The sequence below is a fragment of the Embiotoca jacksoni genome, unplaced genomic scaffold (genome assembly GCF_022577435.1).
Source record: "Embiotoca jacksoni isolate LCO1_2020_lvr unplaced genomic scaffold, fEmbJac1.0.p SCAF_34, whole genome shotgun sequence".
Lineage (NCBI taxonomy): Eukaryota > Metazoa > Chordata > Actinopteri > Embiotocidae > Embiotoca > Embiotoca jacksoni.
Genome location: NW_027185386.1, coordinates 2,526,887 through 2,540,222, shown reverse-complemented (window position 1 = coordinate 2,540,222; position 13,336 = coordinate 2,526,887). Strand labels below are relative to the sequence as shown.

Here is a 13,336-nt window from a genome sequence, read left to right as displayed (position 1 = left end):
ATGAAAACGGTGTCTGTGTATCCTGATTGTTTCATGATGGAACCAGCTGACCAGCAGGAGATGCTTTCAAGTAGGACTGGTTAATTTTCAAAATAAAATGAGCAGACACTTTTTGATTGAACTCGATATTAAGATGTTATACGTAGCCAAAAGTATGTGGACACTTGACTTGAGTATTTCCATTTTTATGCATCTTATTCTTCCACTTTTCAGAGGGGAAATATTCTACTTTATTTTTTTTACTTCACTACATTTGTCTGACGACTTCACTCAAGTTACCTTTTAAGATTAAAATTTTGTCAAACCATTCCTGTCCAGTAAAAACATACATTTCCAAATAAAAAAAAAAAAAAATTCTGATTAACTTGGATTAGATGTTTTTTTGTGGGAACTTTATGACTGTAATAAGGCTGACAATCTCATTTTTATATTAAGATATAATTATTGACATTTCACATTCCATAACGTTTTTTTTCTTCATTTAAAAATGTTTTTTTTTTAATTTTTTTTTTTAATCTATATTAATTCTATAATAGTAAAAGTGTCACCTCTAATAATGATGATCATAAATATTTTAAAAAAAGTTTTGTTTTTGGGTTCTCATGTCTTACAATTTACTCTTAAAACATCTTTTACAAGCTTTATTGAGAGAGCAGGAGGTTTTAGGTTATTGTTGGAGGCTCGGTTCAAAATCAAACACGTCGGACATTTATTCTTGCAAGAAGGAGCAAATACATGCACCCTCAAACAGAGGTGTCCAGCAATGCTCCCAGATCTCCTCCGTTAGGGCAGCTTTTATACAGTGTGACAAACATTTGACAGTCACCCCCATTCCCTTTGTATCTGCTTTCGTATATACTGAGTTGGTTGGAGGTCACAAGATAAGGACACAGGGGACTCGTCAATTAGATGCGGAAAGTAAAACAAAAAGGAATCACTTGCAAATAAGAGAGAAACCCAAAGAGACTTTTCCGGAGCCACAATGCAAACAGGAGGAAGAGACAAATCTTTTTTTCCATCGGTTATTTTATAAGAATATATTATAGGAATTTGTGGGGTTTCACTGTATAGTGCTGTAAATTTCTGCTGTAAGGACTTTAATGTGTTAAGTGCCCTTGAAATAACCTGTGTTGTGATTTGGTGCTGGTTAAATAAAATAAAATTGAATTGAACAAGTGCGGAACAATGAGGAATTATTTCCTTTTTCATTTTAGTTTTATTTTGTAGTATTTTTTATTCCCCGCCTTTCCCCTCCCGCCCCCTCTCAGAATGCGGGCTGTGATTGGCCCACAGATCCGCCAAACAAAACCCAGACACCAATGAGCTTTTAACAGCTAGCGACGTCATCATTAGATGCCGGAAAAAAAAAAAGCATCACATGTGTTAACCAACCTCTTAAAGTGCAGCGGAACGAGGCAAAAAACAACAACAACAGCGTTCAGAAAGCAGCTCCGCGTGATTTAGGGACGTCTTTAGTATGAGTGCGGCGCATGTGACGCTCCGGTGCTTCCCGCTGCTCTTTCTCTCCTCCGTACCTCCGACACTCGCGCGCCGCAATCCGCCTCCCGTCTCTCCAAAAGTGTTCCGGTTCCTCCGGACCATGGCGACCAACGGCGACGACCTGCCGGAGCAGAGGCCGCCGGGCCCGAAGAAGGCCGCGCGGAAGGAGCCGCTGCGCCGCGTCAAAATCAAAGAGAGCCGCAGCAAGCGGGGCGAGCAGCTGGGACCGTCCACCGTGTACCTGCAGGTGGCCGGTACCGGGAGCAGAGACAACCCGGCGTCCCTGTACGTCTTCTCCGAGTACAACAGGTGCTGAGGACACACAAACGGCTCACGGTGAACACGTTTAAATCATAACAACAACAACAGCAGCTGAAAGTCTCCTGCTTTTTTTTTTAAATTTATTTTTTTTATAAGAACTTTATTGAACAAGATGTAAATTTACATCTTGTTCAATAAAGTTCTGTTTCTTGGGGGGAAAAAAATGGACTGGTAGCAATGTGGAAAATAATAGGACAGTTAAATATCAAAAGTAGTGGTGTTTACAGTACGGAAGCTCGGAGGGACAAAACAAGGACCAAAAGAGACCCGAGTTCACCAAATGGGTCACATTTAATAGACCTAGAACAATTCAAAACCACCTTATATCACGTATATGAAGCTCAATTACAATCATATTTTCCCATTGAGAAGGTGGAGTGATATTTCTAGTGATGACGTCATGATGCTTATTTCCCAAATGTCCAGTTGACCAATCAGATCTCTGGGGGGGCGGAGCTACTCGTTTCCATATTTTCCAGTAAACCCGCCCTCCCCTCCTCTCCGCTGCAGGTACCTGTTCAACTGCGGCGAAGGAACGCAGAGGCTCATGCAGGAACACAAGTAAGCGGCTTCAGACGTGTCGTCGGCGTGAACACGCGTGTGAACACGCAGGAAACACGCGTGTAAGAAAAACTGACGTGTTTTCTGTGTGGCAGGTTGAAAGCCGCTCGCTTGGACAACATCTTCCTGACCCGACTCAGCTGGGAGAACGTGGGCGGGTTGTCAGGTCCATCTCACACACACACACACACACACACACACACACACACACACACACACACACACACACACGCGCGCTCGACTCGACGAAAATATCTGGAACCAATATTTATCTGTTTGGTTTTTCATCCCTGAAAACTAAAATCTGCAGAAAGACACGCTTCACATCAGAAAGTCCTTTGAAATGTTTCCTAAACCCTCAAACTTTCTGATTGTTTCCTGATTTTTCATTAAAGGACGACAGGTTATTTTCGACTCCTCTGTGCGTAGAGAAACGTACAAATGTGTATTTTTATTCAATAATTTTGAAACCTTTGAGGAGACCGTGGCGTTCGACAATAAAAGTATAATTTACTCCTTCATTCGTGGATATCAGGTGAAAATATAGCGTTTATTTTTTTACCTTTTAATCACACAAAAAAAACTTCTTATTTTGATGATTTTTTTTTTTTCCGCTGCATGTTTTCTGTCCTCTGAGCGTCCGTCTCCGTCTCGTCCTCTGCAGGGATGATCCTGACCCTGAAGGACACCGGCGTCCCCGAGTGTGTCCTCTCCGGACCTCCACAGCTGGTGAGAAAACTGGAAAAGAATAAAATAAAAAAAATGCACAGAGCTGCAAGACTCACTTTTTCCAATCTGCTGTGTTTTCTGCTCCAAGGAAAACTTCCTGAACGCCATCAAGTCGTTCTCCGGACCGCTGGAGGACATCAAGCTCTGTACGTCTCACTTCCCTCGACACGATCGGAGTCGCCTTTTATTATTGTTGTTGTTATTATTATTATTATTGTTATTATTTACTGGCTGTCTGTCCCCGCAGCGGTCCGACCGTACACCGAGGAGACGTACTCCGACGACACCATGACGGTCCACCAGGTTCCCATATTCGGTGAGTTGATTTTCGTCTTCAGAGAAAACTTTCCTTCGTCAGCTGATTCGTTTTTTTTGGTTTTTTTTGTTCTTTCCCGCTCTGAGAAGCCGAGTCGAAGGTCGACGGCGGGGAACGCTCCCCGAGGTCGTCGGGAGGCAGCAGCCCGGTTCCCAGTTCTCCGAAGAACGACGACGTGTGCACAAACGAAAACAACAACAACAACAACAGAGACGATCCAGGTGAGACAAACATCCTGCGGGGATTTTCAAAATAAGAGACCAGAGTATAATTAATGAAGGTGTAAAAAAAAAAACAATAATAACATAAATAATAGATTAAAAATAGAGAATAAATAAAGATGAAGAATAAATATGAAATATAATCAAAGAATAAATAACAAACATCCTGCAGGCGAAAGAAGGACGGCAGCTCGAGATCCGTCGCTGGTGGTCGCTTTTATGTGCAAGGTAAGTGTGTGTGTGTGTGTGTGTGTGTGTGTGTGTGTGTGTGTGTGTGTGTGTGTGTGTGTGTGTCTCTGACGTTTTTTTTTCTTCTCCGCCTGTCAAACTTTCACAGCTTCACCCAAAGAAAGGAAACTTCTTGGTGGCTCAGGCTCGAGATCTCGGACTTCCCGTGTGAGTTTTCTTTTTTTTTTTTTTAAAGTGAACACGTGTTCCCATTTGTTTGATTTCACTCATTTATGACCTTTAACACGGCTTGTAAATGCAAAACCTTTGAACTCGGTTAACTCGTCCAGCTGTTTTTCTAGTTGCTGGTTTGTTATGACCTTTTGGAAAGTAATAATGAAAACTCTTGCGTTGGTTTTGTTTGTGTATCATAATTTCCTTAAAATGTTGTTGTTGTTTTTTTTAGTATAAACTGACTTTTTAAATAGTTTTTATTATAAATAAATTCTCTCTTGGAGTCAAATTTAACGAATGTTTAATATGAAACCTTTTCATATTTAGTTTTTTGTCTTCAGTTTAAACTGCAGCTATTTTACATTAAAATTATGTTTTTGGTGAATCAAAATATTGTTTTGTTTTTGGCAGCAAAGGTCAGAAAATAGTGAAACATTTCCGACTAAGAGTTCAAAAGAAATTAAATTTACTGAAACAGAAAAAAATCTGCACAAAGTTTAAGCTTGTTTTTTTTTGGTGTTTTTTTTTTTTTAACAATTAACGAACTGCTCTCCGATCTTCCACCAGAGGCACGGCGGCCATCGGCCCGCTCATCAGCGCTCTGAAAGACGGGAGGAGCGTCACGTATGAAGGAAGAGAGGTGCTTGCCTGCGCGTTTCCCGTCTCGCACGTACGAGGCCGCAGCTCCGAAACCGTTTCCGCTCACTTGTGCCGCTGTCGTCCCGCAGATCCGACCCGAGCAGGTCTGCACGCCCACCGACCCGGGACCGGTGTTCGTCATCGTCGAGTGTCCGTCGGAGGAGTTCGTGGAAGCCGTCTGCGCCAATCAGCAGCTGAGGAGGTGAGAGTTTGAATATCAAGAGCTGAATATGTAAAGAAAATTCCGGGGGGGGAGAAGCTGAATTGACATTTATTCCACTTTTAGATACCACTCGGGAGGAACAGAAGACGCCGCCGCGCTGGTGGTCCACATGACTCCGGAGTCCGTTTTGAAGACGGATCGGTACAAAGAGTGGATGGAGAGGTTCGTGGTCCTTCACTCGGGGGGAGAAGGGCGGGTGAGGGGATGGATGGATTAATAGATGGATGGATGGATGGATGGATGGATAGATAGATAGATAGATAGATAGATAGATAGACTTTATTAATCCTAAATTTTTTTCGTTACATCAGCATGGAAGATGGATCTCCTGTATTGGTCCTTGAAGCACTTCATGACTGTGTGTGTGTGTGTGTGTGTGTGTGTGTCTCTCTGCCTCTGCAGGTTTCCCTCGACGACGGAGCACCTGATCCTCAACGAACACGTGTCCACGGTCCACAACGTCCGGAGTCACAAGATCCAGATTCAGCTCAACATGATCCACCCGCACATCTTCCCCCAGCTGAAGGCCTTCGGAGCGAAGGTGACAAAACACGCTGACGGACAGATTTTAATCCGACACTTTTAATAACTAAATCCACACACACACACACACACGTTGACACGATGAAGAGTCACACCGTTGAATCCGGCTCGTTCGTCTTTCTTTCTCTTTTCCTTTTTCTGCTGCAGACTTGCAGATTCGGGGAAATGCATCAAATGTTTTTTAAAATTAATGAAGCAGAAAAGTCATTTATCAAGTAAAGAAAAAAAACCTAATTTGTGTTCTATTTATAGGTACCTAAATTTGAATTAAATATATTTAGGCGTCTTGGAAACCTAATAATTTAAAAAAAGTTAATCAAAAAGGAAAACAATAATTAGTTTTGTTTCTTTGTAAAATACGTTGTCACAAGAAATGTAATTCTGTGTTTTGATTAAAGGGTTTGTCCACTGATTTAATACTTCTTTTTGATAAAACATGAAATGACAGTAAATGGAGGCTGTGGAGACAGGGAGGCTGTGACTCAGTCGGCAGGTTGGGTTGGACACTAATCGGAAGGTTGGTGGTTCGATCCCCAGCTCCTCCTGTCCACATGCCTAAGTGACTGACACTGAACCCTAAAAAATTGCTCCCGATGGTTGTTGTGAGTCGCTTTGGATAAAAGCGTCAGCTAAATGTAATGTAATAACCTTTCGTAAAAATCTCCACACAGCGTGTTTCCATGGTGACCGGAAACTTCGGTTTTTGGCCCGTTCGTCTTTCTCGTTCCCAAATCAAATGTTCAAAGCTGAAACTGAAGTTTTTATCATCAATTAAGCTTTTAAGTTGTTTATCTATTTACAAAAACATATTTATTCTTTGTTTACAGCTTCCTAAAAGTGCATTAAATATATCTCGGTGTCGCAAATTCGACTGATTATCGAAAAGGAAAATAATAATTTTTGTTTGTTTCTTAGTAAAGTATGTTGTCATTTTGCTCCTTCATATAAAATGTGATTCTATACGTTTGGTTAAAGGGTTCTTCTGCTGATTTAATAATCCACTTTGATCCATTTTTTAAAAATGCTGTAAAGTAAAAAAAAAAAAAAGTTCAACCGTTTGAAGCAGCAACTGAGACGTCCTGACTTTTAACGCTGAGAGTTACAATGTTCACAAAGTGATGAATGCTTTTTGTGTGTCTTTTTTTGTTGTTTGTTTGTTTGTTTGTTTGTTTGTTTCCTCCAGGAGCCTCCGGCTGCGTTACACGTCCCAAACGTCAGAGCCGAGTGTCTGCTGAAGTTCCAGCTCCGACCCGTGAGGGAGTGGCAAAGGTCAGTTCGACCTTCAATCCCCCCAATTTAGCCGCCGTTACTCTGCAGCTCGGAGCGCCGCCTCGTCACGGAAAACAATCTGGAACGGACTATTGCACTCGAGCGCTTTCTTCTCCACTCTTCTTCTTTTTTTTTCTTTTTCTTTTTTTAACCTCGTCTTACAAGTGTCAGCGTTTCCTCGTTCTGTATTTTTTTTTTTTTTTCTGTCAAGAACCGCACATCAAGGTCGGCTCTGTTTTATTTGTTTGTTTTTTTTTCCCCGGCAGTGTTTGTCTGCAGGCAGTGATGTGTGTCTTCCTCACTCTCCGTGTGTCTCGTTTGTTAGAGACGCCATCCCTTCCTGCAACGCCGAGGAGTTTGTGAAAGAAGCTTCTGAGGTCCCGAACTTTCTGGAGGAAGTGGACGAGTGCAGGAAGATTTGCTCCGCTGACGCCGCCGAGATGTCCGGTCGGTTCTGAGAGGAGGACGTTTCAAATTAGAGACTTTTTTTATTTCTTTTTTTTTGTTTGTTTCTTCTGTGATGGTGTAAGTAAAGATTTTATTTTTTTTTCTCCCAGAAGGTGGAGGACAAAACTACCCCGAGGTGGTTTTCCTAGGAACCGGATCCGCCCTCCCGATGAAGATCAGGAACGTCAGCAGCACTTTGGTTAATATCAGGTACGAGTCTGTCTGACAAAAAAAAAAAAAAAAAGATTTCCTCCATGTCATGGAAACAGTAAAATAATTAGTGTTTTAACAAAAAATTCCCACCACTGAAGTTGTAGTTCACGTGCATCTCTGTCCAGTGACCTTTGACCCCCAAATTCAAAGAAGAATTGGATTGGAGGTCATATCGAGCTTGACCTTTTGATTTCCCAAAATCTATGCACGTCGATCTTGCGTCCAAGTGATCGTTTGTGCCAAATTTGAAGACGGTCCCTCACAGGGCGTTCCTGAAGAAACGGGGAGGACGTGAGGTCACGGTGACCTTTGACCCCCAACATCTAAACAGTTCATATCTGAGCCAGAAGTGAACATTTGACAACCTGAAAACATATTCTGTGAGTTCTCCCCATCCTCTCAGCAGAGGCTCTCGATGAGTTGATGCACACGCTTGTTGCCATGGTTACACTCCTATAGATCTCCCCCTCGACTGTTCTGTTGGATGGATTTTTTTCTTTGTTAAAATCAGTAGTCTGTCATTGTTTTTCTCCAGAGCAATATAAAGAGCATAAAATATCAAATCTGGACAGACATTTTTTTTTTATTATTATTATTATCTGTTATTCAGTCAGATATTTGATATTTGGCCTGAATGACGATTTTTTTTTTTTCCGTTTACTTTTTTTTTATAACTTCATCGTTAGATTCTTTAAAATACACCGAGCTGCCAGTTGATTAGGAGCAAGTAGCCTCAGCCTGCAGTAAATCCTCCTCTAATGGAGGTCAGTTTGTTGTTGATTCGTCTGTCGTCAATAATGTTTAAACAGGACTTCATCACACAACGCTGGACCCACGAACGGATGATGTAAACAACAGTTTTGCCGTCTGTCCGGCGCCGATCGATCACAGAAGCGAGTCTCCGAGACGTGTTTGTTCCGTTTTCTCCGCTGAAATCGTTTAAACCGCTCAAAATGGCCGCCACGCCACAGTCAACACCATTCAACAAAAGCGAAAATCTTTTAACAACTTTTCCTTAAATAATAATCGGGCTTTCGCACCATTCGGTGCTCGGGCTCTAATAACAATACGACTTTCGCACTATTCGGTGCTCGGGCTCTAATAACAATACGACTTTCGCACCATTCAGTGCTCGGGCTCTCATAACAATGCGACTTTCGCACCATTCAGTGCTCGGGCTCTAATAACAATACGACTTTTGCACCATTCGGTGCTCGGGCTCTAATAACAATACGACATTCGCACTATTCGGTGCTCGGGCTCTAATAACAATACGACTTTCGCACCATTCGGTGCTCGGGCTCTCATAACAATACGACTTTCGCACCATTCGGTGCTCGGGCTCTCATAACAATACGACTTTCGCACCATTCGGTGCTCGGGCTCTCATAACAATACGACTTTTGCACCATTCGGTGCTTGGGCTCTAATAACAATACGACTTTCGCACTATTCGGTGCTCGGGCCGTAACAAAACCAGTGAGAGCTCAGAGGGACAGTTGCAGTCCTTCCTGTTTTGCTGTATTTTTTTTTTAATGAACCGTCCTTTTCTCAAAGCCCGACCCAGTCGCTGCTGCTGGACTGCGGCGAGGGAACCTTCGGGCAGCTCTGCAGACACTACGGCGACGGCGTGGACGACGCTCTGGCCAAGATCTCCACCGTCTTCGTGTCGCACCTGCACGCCGACCATCACACGGTGAGCAAGGCGAAAGCCATAATATACCGACTCGTGAAAACAAAACCATCAACGCTGACGTCCTTCTGTTTTCAGGGGCTCCTGAACCTGCTGTACCAGAGAGAGAGGGCGCTGGTACGTTGGAGAAAAATAAGTCTTTTTTTTTTTTTTTTTTTTTTTTTTTTATGCTGTTTGATGAAACTAAATCTCGTCTTTTTACGTACGATTGTCTCCAGGCGACCCTGGGAAAGGCGTTCGGCCCCGTCTACCTGGTGGCTCCGGTTCAGATCATGACGTGGCTCCACCAGTACCACAACCACTGCCAGGAGATCCTCAGTCACATCAAGTACGTGGACGCAAAGACCTTTCAAAATAAAAGCCTAAATGTCTCCTGCGTGCTCCTGGAATATTTGAGAAGTTCAGTGAAAGTCAAACCGTTCATAGTCTCCTGTATTTTTGTGCTCGTTTACTTGACATATAGTTTTTCCACATCATGCTTTCAGCAGTTTTTTTGTCATTTTTGGTGCCATTCGTTGGGCCGCAATTTTTTTGTTTGGCAGCAGCATTAAAACAAACAAGATTGAAAATAGATTGTGAATATAAGAAAATATGAGTGTGTCGGTACAAAAACTATATAAACACTAAAAAAAACAAATTTTCCAGCTTAATTCTACTGGTGTCTGAGTGGGGTCAAAGGTGAATATGGAGACGTGAGTTTTTCAGCCGGGCGTTGCTCCTTCGTGACGTCTGTTTTGTTTTCCAGCCTCGTTCCGAACAGATTCCTGTGTGACGGCGCCGAGGCGCCCAAGCAGAGGACGAAGTCCTTCATCCAGAGTCTGCTGAAGAAGAACGATCTGGAGCGGGTCTGCGGCCGTTTTGTATTTCACATCTCTCGCTGTTTTTTAAAACCTTTTTAAGAAGTCGCTCATTGTTTTTGTTGTTGTTCCAGTTCCGGACGTGCACGGTGCGCCACTGCAAGAACGCCTTCGCCTGCAGCTTCGACCACAAGTCGGGCTGGAAGCTGGCCTTCTCCGGAGACACCATGCCCTGCGACGCCTTCGTGCACATCGGTCAGTAGCACTCGGCGCGATTAAAGTCCACGTTGCCGCCGGAGTGGATCCGACGCTCGACTCGCGTAACGGCAAATCGAGCGTCGGCCTTTTGATATTTCCGGCGATTCGTATCGCAGCCGCGGCTCGACTCCACGGGGGTCGTCCTGAATAATTTATCCGATACTTCTTAGTGCCATCTATCTGTCTCGGCCGCTGGCAGCCTCCTCTAATGGTTCCTGCGGGATCCCACTTCATTGACTCTTCTAAAATTGCTCGGCTGGATTCTTTCCAAGCAAAAGCCTCCCGGAGACGGCCGGACAAAACAGGGGCGTGCCGGCGCTTGATTACACCGACGACCTGATTGATTTCCTGCGGGGGGGGAGGGGGCGTGGTGACGGGAAGAGTGAGTCGTTGTCTGCGATTCAGGTTTGGTTTTTTTTTTTTTTTTTTTTTGCAGGAAAGAATGCAACCTTACTAATCCACGAGGCCACGCTGGAAGATGAGCTGGAGGAGGAAGCTGTGGAGAAAAGGCACAGGTGAGAAAAACAAACTGTGGTGCTGTAATGAGATTTACTGCGATGAAGAAGGAGAAAAAAAAGAAAAAGAAAAGAAAGCTGTTGTCAGCCGGCAAAAGAGTCCCCCGTTCTGTGCTAGTTATTTTCTGAGTGCATCGTTAAATTTCTCTCCTCAGATATCGACGGCGCTTTTATGGAGGCAGCTTCTTCACAAAAAGCATCTTTTAATGTCTCCGACAACAATATTCCCAGCGAAACTTTCTCTCCTCGAAACGTCAATCTGACTTTATCCTCTGCGTTTTTATTTTCTTTCGCACGACAGCACGACCTCTCAGGCCATCGGCATCGGCATGAAGATGAACGCCGACTTCATCATGCTGAACCACTTCAGCCAACGTTACGCCAAGATCCCGCTCTTCAACGAGGACTTCAACGACCGCGTGGGAATATCGTTCGACCACATGAGGGTGAGCGAGCGGAAGCGGTCACGTGCGATTGGATGTTTTGACGGTCTGATTGGTGACGCTTCAGAATAGAGATGTCTTTTCTCCCGGGCTATGCAGTTGCACCCGAATGCACCGTTTGCACACCAGCTGCAGTGTTCGGTTTGCCTCTAGGGGTCGCTAGCGGCTCCACAAAAGCTCCAGATGAACTTCTATCATCTCTCCAATCAGACAGAAAAATCCTCCAGCCGTCCTTCAATTTAAAGTTTTCACATGACGTCTTCTGCGTTTTGACTCTTCTTTCTTCCCCACGGAGCTCGTTCCTCCACAGTTTGTTTACTTCTGTGGTAACAGAAACGCTCTGATTAGCTCTAACAAGCCTCTTACCGTCTCCTCGACGTCAGTTCAGCAGAGGTCTAACTTCTCAGCTTGAGACTGAAATATATAAGAAACTTTCAAGTATCAAATCTGGTATTACATATTCACCGATCATTTTCTGAACTACGTCAGGAAATATAATAATAAGAAACTACACTATTCAGACAATATTGTTATAAATGTTCCAAAAAACACATGCGTATTGTAAAGATAATGTAAATTGGAAGCATCATGTTTTAGTATCTGAATTGACCACATGAAAAACTTTGATTAATGAGTGCACCATTTAATTTACTCTAACATCGCAATTTCACTTGTTAACATTTATAACGAACCATTTATACAGTAATAAGCTTTTCTTTATCTTTTTTTAAAAAAAACAATTTTTTACTGCTGGACGTTCATTTGAAAGTTCCCCAAACAAATGTATTTTGAAAACTGGGACGTCAAACTACTATTTCCAATAATTTTATTTGAAGTAAAGGATTTTAAACTTCTGACAAAAAGAAGATTCTTAGTGCTTAAAAAAAAAGAAAAAGGAATTTAACATTGACAGTCTGTATATAGAAAATGACCTAAAAAAGGTAAGTTAAAAGGATAAAATTCAGATAAATTGCTGAACAAAACATCATAAATAGAAAAAAAAGAAACATTGAAACAAGAAATACTTCTAAATAATAAAATGTTCACGTTCTCTTTTTCTCCCAGATTCGCTTTGGAGACTTTAAAATCCTCCCGAGACTCATTCCAGCACTCAAAACCCTCTTTGCCGAAGAGATCGGTGAGATGGAGGAGAGGAGGGGGAGGAGGGAGCTGAAACATCCGAGGGGAAGCAGCTCGGAGGCGGCCGGGGGGTCGGAGGTCGGCCGAGGGGCCAAAAGAGACCAAGCGGAAGCGACGATGAACGACGTGGAAATGAAGAGGCTGAAAACCAGCTGATCAAACAGCGTTTCATTAAATCAGAGAAAAGGACTTTTACACGAGTGCGTCCTGAGTTGTATTTAAATGACCTTGAGATTTTTATTTAGCTTGTGTGGTTCGACTGAAGAAAATGTATACTTTGCTTTTTGCAGTGCGCTAATCTTAACTCTGACTTTTGTTTTGTTGTGAAAAAGGAATAAAGCAGCAATACGACACCGCTCGGTTTCATACCAGTCGTGTAATCTGTCATCTGAATCTGGAGTTTAGCCGAAGCGTCTCAGGGCTTTAAAAAACACAGTCAAAACAACTGACTTGATAAAACATTCAAAATGAAAACATCTATGATAAATCTATTTATCCAGAAGTTTTGATGGTCCGTTTTGACCGTGTTGATTGATTTGCTAACTAGTTTTAAAGCAGCAGCAGATTGTTTTTAAAAGATTTAATCTTTTTTTCCCCCTTCTTCTTATTTTTAGGTGATTTAGGTTTTATGAAACAGATCGTTTTAATTTAATTTTTTTTGTTATTTTTGTTGATTGTTGATCTTTCAAAGCTCATTTCGTAGTTGCTTTAACTGGTCCTGTATCGGTTTGGACTAAAGATCGATGTTTATTTTTACTCATTGATTATTCTACTGTTTGAAATTAGCACGGTGTACTTAGTTTTCCAGCATCAGATCAAAACTAGTGTCCAATTAAGTCGAGATTTTATATTTTCTCTCTTGTATATGTCTATTTTTTCCTCTCTCTTATTTAATTTTTGGGGATTATTTGGAAAGATAACAAACTCAAACCAGCTGAGGGCGAGTTACATATGTAAAGATTGAGAAGTTCCCCACCCGTCCACACGGGGGCTGCAGTGAGCCATCAAAAGTTCATGCCGACCTGTTACCCAGGCCGAAAGGAAAGAGATCAGCCAGCCACGGTGATGTCGCTCACGAACAGAACAGCGGCTTATTATCTTTTGCC

At 42.6% G+C, this 13,336-nt stretch overlaps 1 protein-coding gene across 1 annotated transcript; it reads left to right on the top strand.

Moving 5' to 3' along the window:
• Positions 1-1,600: 1,600 nt before the first annotated feature.
• Positions 1,601-12,586, top strand: elac2 (elaC ribonuclease Z 2). The gene is made up of 24 exons (XM_069165219.1): positions 1,601-1,809; positions 2,332-2,382; positions 2,478-2,548; positions 3,047-3,111; positions 3,200-3,257; positions 3,359-3,427; positions 3,517-3,648; positions 3,821-3,876; positions 3,986-4,044; positions 4,618-4,690; positions 4,779-4,891; positions 4,976-5,074; positions 5,315-5,453; positions 6,639-6,724; positions 7,050-7,171; positions 7,282-7,381; positions 8,942-9,080; positions 9,156-9,194; positions 9,296-9,405; positions 9,823-9,922; positions 10,009-10,129; positions 10,569-10,647; positions 10,949-11,093; positions 12,156-12,586. Exons 1-24 carry the CDS (start codon positions 1,601-1,603, stop codon positions 12,384-12,386), a joined length of 2,466 nt encoding a protein of 821 aa, XP_069021320.1. The 3' UTR covers positions 12,387-12,586.
• The last annotated feature ends 750 nt before the right edge of the window (positions 12,587-13,336 follow it).